The sequence below is a fragment of the Etheostoma spectabile genome, chromosome 21 (assembly GCF_008692095.1).
Source record: "Etheostoma spectabile isolate EspeVRDwgs_2016 chromosome 21, UIUC_Espe_1.0, whole genome shotgun sequence".
NCBI lineage: Eukaryota > Metazoa > Chordata > Actinopteri > Perciformes > Percidae > Etheostoma > Etheostoma spectabile.
This window is the reverse complement of record NC_045753.1, coordinates 23,648,016-23,657,592: the sequence shown is the minus strand read 5'-3', so window position 1 is coordinate 23,657,592 and position 9,577 is coordinate 23,648,016. Positions and strand designations below refer to the sequence as shown.

Here is a 9,577-nt window from a genome sequence, read left to right as displayed (position 1 = left end):
GTTTCACTGCTGAGTCCCCCCCCCCACCCCCACGCTAATGTTTAAGCTATGGAAAATATTACACAGCTGCATTGGCTGGCATAATTGCACCAGCTTTAAATGGTTTCATACACCAGGACGATGTTGCACATGTTTGCCATTACAGACGCTCTTTGTGTAATGCTTGCTTAAATAGTGTATTTATCTTTTGAGGATGTTTGTGTCGTGTTCTGTGTGAATGCCTGTGTCCAGGACAAACATATTAACCGTTACTTACGAACACTAACTGAACTGTCTTTTCTTGTTGATTTGATTACATTTTTTTGTGTTTTACAGTAAGTCTTGTAGAAAAAGAGCATGTTCATGACAGTAGTCCCTGTATACTCAGTGTGACTGATCTTTTTCTCATCCTTTGTCGCTCTCCAGACCCGGCAGTGTCTTTCAAAGGGCTGAGTCGAGCTTTGGTCCCTGAGCTCGCTGTAGAACAGCAGCCGGCGGCGGCAGCGGGCTCCTGCCTGCTTCCTCTCAAAGACTGTGACCTGGACACGGAGAGCACTGTCCTATAGGGAGGAGACCACCACACACGCCCTCCCCCTCCGCCCCCACGCCACTTTTCTCCTCATACACACACCTCATTCAGTCTGCTCGGGTTTTGTCCCAGCCGTGTATCTGCAGCCCTCCTCTGCCGCCACGTTCTGCCAGTCCAGCCTTCATGAAGGACTCGAATGACAAAATGTGACAAAATGCACCTTCCGACGGCCATGGTTGAGGTCCGCTGCTCCTGGTAAACGATGGCTTTGACAGATAATGTTTGTAGGGCCGCCGCAACAGAATTGAATAGACAAGGAAACTGCTCACTTTCCTAGTAACAAATCTGATGATTTGTGTATGTAATTGTCAGCATTTCAACTGGGAAACCAACTACTGCACATATTACCATCACTAGCTTTAGTGATTCCAAAGTCAAAAAATTCATACCGTCAGGTTATTGTTATATTATATACGTTATATAACTTGTCCTATTTTGGAGCCGATAATCAATTTTTAAGAGATTTTTAGGTGGAAATACCTCAAAACATGCAACTTTCATATGTAAACTTGGATTTTGGGAAATTGTGACTGGCATGTTTCCTCATTTTTGGACATGTTACAGACATGTTCCAGCCCTAATATTTAATTGATAAAATAATCAGGAGAATAATGTGAATTGCAACCCTTCCCATCAAATCACCATATTGGGCTTACTTCACCTCCAGCCACGCCACCACAATGTTCTTCAGCTGTCTGCCATTTCCAGTCACAGTGTTGAAGCGGTCACTAGCCACCGTTTACCTACAGAGAGTCCTCCTGACCTCCATGATGGCGCCAGGTGAGGTCATGAAGAGACCCGTGACACAAAGCCTCCACACTGCAACTCTCCACCGCTATCTTCATACCGCGCGCCAGACAATCACACAGCACAGGGCCGCCAGTATCGCCGTCAGACAGTCATATAAAGCATGGGTACTGGCTGGGGGAATGCCAAAATATGGACTGACGAGACTCTTTTGGTGTGTGGTTTTGTATTTTTTTTAATGTTGAATATTTGCCTTAGAACAAGAAAATGAAAACAAGAGGTATTTCTACAGCACGGGGGAGGGGAGAAGGTCAGCAATGTGACGTAGAAACCCAAACTGTTGCTTAAAGTGTGGCTGGTGACCGCAGATTTCCAGTCGTCTCCGACACTTGCTTTTTGTATGGAAACCCCATCTTCCCCCCCTCCCCCTCCTGTATTTATTTACCGAGCTGAAAACAAACATTCCCTGTGGCTTGACATAATTAATGCAGTCTTTAAATGTAAATCATGCCTTATTGGTTCCTCCCAGAACCGTGTAATAAGCATTATATATTTACTGTACGGAGGATATACTTGGCTCCTAGTACTACAGTATTTCCATTAAGCTGTCTTGGCAACAAGTATGTTTCAGGGACGTAAGGAAGGTGATTTGACCCTCTGCAATAGAAGTCTTTTATGGTTCTGTATTGTTCCACAAAGGTTGTGTATTTAAACGTGTTTTTGGTTGATTTCGTTGGGTTTTTTCTAAGCAGAAGTAGCAGGGTTAACCACCCGGCCGGCCTGAACACAGTCAGTATTTTGCCTTTTCTGTTTCGCATCGATCTTTGTGTTTTCTCCGGTGTTTACCGGGGAGGGCATTAAACGCAACAGGCTGTGTGTAAATGAATGTAGCAAAAGGACAATTCTTACCAGCCTGAACAGAAAAGTCGCATAAACAGCTGATGTTGCACTCGAGTGCAGGCCAATGAGTGGTTTCCCAGTGAACTGGATCAGAGGATTGTTTAGTTGCAGTCTTTCCCACTGAGCTGAGAGCACGCAGTGCTGGAAACCTCAGTAGTGATGTGGCGTTAGATTTTTTTTTGCCAGGTCAAAAGATAAACGCTTTGTTGTATTTCCTGTGTAAGCTTTGCTTTTTGGCCTCCGATGTAATGCAGAGTGTGGTTCCCAGAGAACTGACCCAATATGGTACCAATAGAGAAAGTCTTGATTGATGCTGCAGTTGCCCTGGAAACAGGTCAATCAAGCAGTTTAATCCCCTCCTATCTCTCTGCTCTTGTACCTCGCTGCCTTATCCCCGTGCATCAAGCGAGCTCGCTATCTCGAGGCTCTGGAAGACAAAGAAACGCCATCAAACTAGAAATGATAATGCTGCATTTTTAAGCTCCATAGTTTTGTATGTATGCCGTCTGGTGAGTTAAAATATGGAATATGTCATATGAATGCTTGGTTATACCCCTTTCCAAAGAAAATAAAGTATATGACCTAAATCCTGATTTATATTTTTGTGTGCAAAATATAACGGCAGCTTTTACTTTCAAGCATGAGATTTTTATAGATCAAAAACATTTACTTCATTTTGAAAGCATTGAACAAAACATAAAGTCAAACAAATTCCAAACATGAGTAACTTCCCATAAAAACATATAAAACAAAATATAAAAGGGAGCCTGTAGGCAACTGATACATAAACCTAAGTAGACCAACAGAACTGTATTCATTTTAAACCTAAATATCTGCTACCAGCTGCACTTTGTAATACATGAACTGCACCAACATGCAATCGATTTGGACAAAAAAAACACCCGTTACTACACTAGTAGCAGCCAGAATTGCATTTTTTACGAGATCAGTCACCTCGTAAGCCTGACTAAAGCTGTGCATAAAGAATAAATAAAATGGTACATTTCCGGATGACACTCTTGAATAGGAAAATAAACTAAGACTTGTAGGACACGAAGCATACAATACAAAAAAATGACGAGCAGTGCATAGCAAAAACTGTTAATTTACAATCTCAACAATAGTTAATTGACAAAAAGCAACACAGCTACAGGTACACTGTACTGTAGATGAGTCGGGAGATCACCGTGACGACTGGAAAAGCAGGAAATTACCATTTACAGTAGGATGTTTTCTGTTTTTTGTTTTCCCCTCCCTACATGCATTTGACATTCATTCATTCAGCAGCCACACACTTGCTGAAGCCGGGCCGTGTTCACAACACTCGAGAGACACTTGACAAAATGCAGATCTATTAGCAGAAGCAAACGGCTCAGCTGCCTCTGTACTGACAGAAACGAGGCATTCCACCCACAGATGATTTCTAAGCCACATCTCACCATGTGCTGATGTAGCTGGTGTTGCCTTTCTGTGAAGGGCTCTAAATTATGTTTTGTAAATAGATATGTGTTAGTGAATAAATTTAGAGTCCTCGCAGGCAGAAAAATTCCAATGCTGATGCTGACTCAAACCTGTTGTTTGGAGGCTTTCTGATTCGACAGATTGCAGTGGCTATGTATGATCTGGATCGAGTCCAGTTAGGATGTGATGACTGAAGTCTAAATCCTAACGGCATTGATTTACTACCATAGAAATGACTGACTGATCGTCAAAGACAATTTAGAAATGTAATTTGCAAAGGACAAAAGTGAACAAGAGCTGGTTGTGGATGACTTTATCTCCCTGTGTATGGAGTTAAAAAAAACAACTTTGTGTTTTATTATAACTCCTATAATAGATGCCCTTTAAATTCACAGTAGGATAGATGACCACATCTGTAAGTCCAGACCAGCAATGTTTGAAAAAAAACTTAAAATATCTACTTTTTTTTATTTTTTTATTAAATCAAATCATGCCGTATGGGAGGCAGTGAGCACACTACTGTGTGAACTGTCTGGCTCTGTACACGCTAACTAAACTACACTTGTGAATCCCCTTGCTTCTAGATAACTGTCGTCTGTCTACATCTACGCTTAATCTTTACAATTTTCAAATATGATCTGATAGAAAATATAAACTTTTTATAGTCAAGTAATCTAAATATCCAGGCCAGTTGATTTCATGACTTGAAACAAAACGTATCTTTTACTATCTGCTGTGTAATGTTTGTGCTAAAAAAGCTGTCCCTACAGCTCCACCCAGCACCTGAAGTTACAGTAAAGTAGCACACGGGGCGCTCACTAGCCGTGACTATCGACAAATAGATACAGTGCATTTCACTTCTGTTTGCTATAGATGACGTGGTCTCTGTTCCCGTTGGTCCGAGTGTCTCTGTGTGGGATCTTGGCACTTTGGTTGTGGAGAGCAGAGTGAAAATGGAGCCGACCGGCCTGTCGGTTTAGCCCAACGTCCGCCCCCGTTTCTTGCTTCTACCAGGCCAGAGGGGAGGAGAGTCTGGGGCTTCTGGGGTTTTCTGGAGTCTGGGTCTCACTGAGAGCTCTCTGCAAGACCAAAACCCATAATCACATGAGATTTATACTCATTTTACCATGTTATTTTCAGATTTTGAGCACATTTGGTTATTCCACAGACGGCAGCACTCTAGCACTTAATCACTTCCTAGCTGCAGGCTGCTGTCAGTCTGTGTGAGAGCTCTAGCTGAATACCTGAGACGTCCAAATATGAGCTTCTCACCTGCAGGAACAAGTCAAATTGATCCAAGCTACTTCCATTGACAGAGTTGAGGAGAACAGTAATGTATCAGCTCACCTCAAACTTGCACATGAACTCCGCAAAGATGCCGAAGAAGGACTCTGTGTTGGCGGACTTGCTGTCCTCTCCGAAGTAAGAGGCCACCTTGGAGAACTCTTCCATGACTCGGGTCTGCAAGGACTCCAGAGACTGGATTGCAGGGTGGCTGTTCTCCAAAAAGCTCTGTGATGCAAAAGATCCCACATTAAAGAGGTACACCGCCCATGTTTACACATCAAAGTCAGTTTACATGAGTTCTACTCAGTTGGTATGAGCAATTGTCTCCTATTGCTCTGAAGGAGCTTTCTAAAGTCTGAGAAGACCACCCTGATTATGTCATCAGGGTTATTTCTTCTTATTTTGCGTTTACAGACCAAAAATCATACAAATGTTATTGAGTTGCATTATGGAAAATGTAGTATCCAAAGTTGTTGGCATGGCTCACACCAGGAACTAAAAGTCAGGATATATCGGCCTCTGTTAGCTTTAATGCTTACCGTTTTTATATATATATATATATATATATATTATTGATAAGTGCAAAACTCAATTGCTGAAGAACATGGAACCTGTACTGAGCTGTTTAACGTTGTTAAGAACAGACTTAAGTAGTGCAAATAGTTTTAATAGGTATGAATTTCAAAAGTAGCATTGCATATTGAAAAAAGCTATAGTATACTATGTTGCAAAAAGTGATAAAGTCACAGTATAGAATGTTGGAAAAAGACGTATGTCTAAAAATACATTGTAGTATACTGAAAAAACTCATTAAAAAGTGCCATGAAATAAACTTTGCTAAAAAAGAAGTCATAGCATTGTTTTTCGAAATTATCCTTTAAAAATGCATAGTATGTATAAAAAAAAAAAAAGTCATAGTATACTATGACTTTTTCATATTGTGATCTGAATGATACAAGTATGGAAAAAGTTGACATTCGAGTATAAGAGGTCTGTCGTGTTCTGTAATTTTTCTAAAATAAAAAGTAGTCAAAGTAATGAAAAACGTCGGTATGTCAAAAAAAGTAATAAAAGTCATAGTATAGTACGTTGAAAAAAAGGAAATAAAAAGTCATAGTATAGTGTCAAAAAAAAATCATTTATAAAAAAGAAAGTAATAGTATAGTACGTTAAAGTCGTATAGTACGTCTAAGAAAATGTGGAAGACAACGAAGACTGTAGTGCCGAGCTGCAGCATTGCTAACCACTGAGCCAACTTGCCACAGAAAAGTTATCTGAAAACAGTCGAACAGAAAAAAGTATTCTTACAGACTGATCTATAACAATGGTTACAGGTCACAAAAAAGTCTGTGTATAGTATGCCGAAAGATTTAATAGTATAGATGGTCGAAAAAAGTCATAATATAGTCATAGTATGGTATGTCAAAATATTCCACAGTATAGTATGTCAAACAAATCATAAAAAGTCATAGTATGTTGAAAAAAAATATTAAAAGGTCTTAGTATAGAATGTTGTAAAAAATATCTCTAAAAAGTCAAATGGAAATATGATTTTAGCTCCTGATGGGAATCAGAGTCTCAACTTTTGAATCTGAACCTGTCTTCTTACAGACTGAGCTATACCAATATGTCAACAAAAATCCTGAAAAGCCATAGTATGGTATGTTGAAAAAGATTCATAGTATAGTATGTGGAAGAACGTGATATCGAAGTCATAGTATAGTATGTGGAAGAACGTGATATTGAAGTCATAGTATAGTATGTGGAAGAACACGATATTGAAGTCATAGTATAGTATGTGGAAGAACACGATATTGAAGTCATAGTATAGTATGTGGAAGAACACAATATTGAAGTCATAGTATAGTATGTGGAAGAACGTGATATCGAAGTCATAGTATAGTATGTGGAAGAACACAATATTGAAGTCATAGTATAGTATGTGGAAGAACGGATATCGAAGTCATAGTATAGTATGTGGAAGAACGGGATATCGAAGTCATAGTATAGTATGTGGAAGAACGTGATATTGAAGTCATAGTATAGTATGTGGAAGAACGTGATATTGAAGTCATAGTATAGTATGTGGAAGAAACATATTGAAGTCATAGTATAGTATGTGGAAGAACGTGTATTGAAGTCATTAGATAGTATGTGGAAGAACACGATATTGAAGTCATAGTATAGTATGTGGAAGAACGTGATATTGAAGTATAGTATAGTATGTGAAGAAGTGTATGAAGTCATAGTTAGTATGTGAAAGAACACAAATTGAAGTCATAGTATAGTATGTGGAAGAACAGATATTGAAGTCCATAGTATAGTATGTGGAAGAACAAATATTGAAGTCTAGTATAGTATGTGGAAGAACACGATATTGAAGTCATAGTATAGTATGTGGAAGAACACATATTGATATAGTATAGTATTGGAGAAGTGATATCGAAGTAATAGTATAGTATGTGGAAGAACACAATATTGAAGTCATAGTATAGTATGTGGAAGAACACAATATTGAAGTCATAGTATAGTATGTGGAAGAACACGATATTGAAGTCATAGTATAGTATGTGGAAGAACACAATATTGAAGTCATAGTATAGTATGTGGAAGAACACAATATTGAAGTCATAGTATAGTATGTGGAAGAACACAATATTGAAGTCATAGTATAGTATGTGGAAGAACGTGATATCGAAGTCATAGTATAGTATGTGGAAGAACACAATATTGAAGTCATAGTATAGTATGTGGAAGAACGTGATTGAAGTCATAGTATTAGTATGTGGAAGAAGACAATATTTGAAGTCATAGTATGTATGTGGAAGAACGTGATATCGAAGTATAGTATAGTATGGGAAGAAACACATATGAAGTCATAGTATGTATGTGGAAGAACCAATATGGAGTCATGTAGTAGTATGTGGAAGAACGGGTATCGAGTCATAGTTAGTATGTGGAAGAACACAATATTGAAGTCATAGTATAGTATGTGGAAGAACTTATAGGATATCGAAGTCAAGTATAGTATGTGGAAGAACACGATATTGCAAGTCATAGTATAGTATGTGGAAGAACGGATATCGAAGTCATAGTATAGTATGTGGGAAGAACGTATTGAAGTCATAGTATAGTATGAAGAAAAATATGAAGCATAGTAGTATGTGGAAGAACACGATATTGAAGTCATAGTATAGTATGTGGAAGAACCACGATATTGAAGTCATAGTATAGTATGAGGAAGAACGTGAATTGAAGTCATAGTATGTATGTGGAAGAAACGATATTGAAGTATAGTATAGTATTGTGGAAGAAAGTGATATTGAAGTCATAGTATAGTATGTGGAAGAACGTGTTATCGAGTCTTAGTATAGATGTGGAAGAACACAATATTGAAGGTATAGTATAGTATGTGGAAGAACACGATATTGAAGTCATAGTATAGTATGTGGAAGAACGTGGATTGAAGTCATAGTATAGTGATGTGGAGAAGAACACAATATGAAGTCATAGTAAGTATGTGGAGAAACGTGATATCGAGTCATAGTATAGATGTGGAAGAACACATATTGAAGTCATGTTAGTATGTGGAAGAACGTGATATCGAAGTATAGTATAGTATGTGGAAGAACACAAATTGAAGTCATATATAGTATGGGAAGAACGTGATATCGAAGTCATAGTATAGTATGTGGAAGAACGTGATATTGAAGTCATAGTATAGTATGTTCCATGAACATGCATGTGTACTACTTTGTGTTTGAAGTGGATTATATTTGAAGCTGTTGGCGTACGCTCATGACGGAGGCAAAGTGGTCCTCGGAGGTGGGCGGGATCTTGAGACAGGCCTTCCTGATGTCCAGGATGGTGGAGTGCAGATCACTCAGCTCTGCTGTGATGGCCCTTTGGTTCACTGAACAAGAAATATTCTGTGATGAGCATTATTGAAACACCCATACACGGTTTAATGAGCAGGGAAATGTGTAAATCAGTTTTTAACAACCAGGTTATTATAAAGATGTACAGTACATTAAAACAGTCAAATGAACAATATAAATCAACATTCAATTAGATGCTTTTATCAAAGTTTCCTTGTCCTGCAATGACACCCAGCACACTGTGTTCTGTGTAGAAATTAGCATTTCAAAGGATGGAACGACTACATTCTGCTACCAAATGATCTTCAGGAAGGAGAAAGCGGAGTTAAAGAGCTGTGGTGCTGCAGCGGCGTCGTACCCTTGGCTGCCAGGGGCACGGTCACCAGGTCTCTGGAGAAGTTGAGCAGCTCGGGGAAGTGTTCGCACAGAGACTTGGCCAGAATGTGCAGAAAGGTGGATTTCCCGTCTACTGTTTTGGTCGTGCTCAACTGCGAGATAGAAAAGAAAAGACTGAATGTTTAAAAAAAAAAAAACTAAATTCAGATGACATAATGGGGCTGAAGCGCAGGTGTTATTGCTGTACCTCAGTTAGGAAGTTGATTTTAAAACTGGTCGTCCTGTGGCTCTTGGGCTGACCATTGTTAAGGTAATTCCCCATTGCAAGTACAAACTGTGGGCAAAACAGAACTTAATTACCATTATTAATACAAAAACTGATAGCTTCATGTTCTTTCCC

General features: G+C 39.0%; 2 protein-coding genes across 12 annotated transcripts in view; one reads left to right on the top strand and one right to left on the bottom strand.

Moving 5' to 3' along the window:
* arhgap17a (Rho GTPase activating protein 17a) overlaps nucleotides 1-2,796 on the top strand; it is a 33,574-nt gene extending 30,778 nt beyond the window's left edge. For all 6 annotated transcript variants that reach the window (XM_032503312.1, XM_032503311.1, XM_032503308.1 and 3 more), the window contains one exon: nucleotides 406-2,796. In XM_032503312.1, coding sequence (XP_032359203.1) covers nucleotides 406-545 — 140 coding nt within the window. In that variant the 3' untranslated portion in view covers nucleotides 546-2,796. The remainder of the gene's footprint in view (nucleotides 1-405) is intronic.
* Nucleotides 2,797-3,466: 670 nt separating this feature from the next.
* The window catches only part of grid2ipb (glutamate receptor, ionotropic, delta 2 (Grid2) interacting protein, b), a 43,047-nt gene continuing 36,936 nt past the window's right edge, over nucleotides 3,467-9,577 (bottom strand). For all 6 annotated transcript variants that reach the window (XM_032503301.1, XM_032503302.1, XM_032503303.1 and 3 more), the window contains 5 exons: nucleotides 9,425-9,511; nucleotides 9,200-9,329; nucleotides 8,758-8,876; nucleotides 5,024-5,188; nucleotides 3,467-4,755 (listed from right to left, as the gene is read on the bottom strand). In XM_032503301.1, coding sequence (XP_032359192.1) covers nucleotides 4,684-4,755; nucleotides 5,024-5,188; nucleotides 8,758-8,876; nucleotides 9,200-9,329; nucleotides 9,425-9,511 — 573 coding nt within the window. In that variant the 3' untranslated portion in view covers nucleotides 3,467-4,683. The remainder of the gene's footprint in view (nucleotides 4,756-5,023; nucleotides 5,189-8,757; nucleotides 8,877-9,199; nucleotides 9,330-9,424; nucleotides 9,512-9,577) is intronic.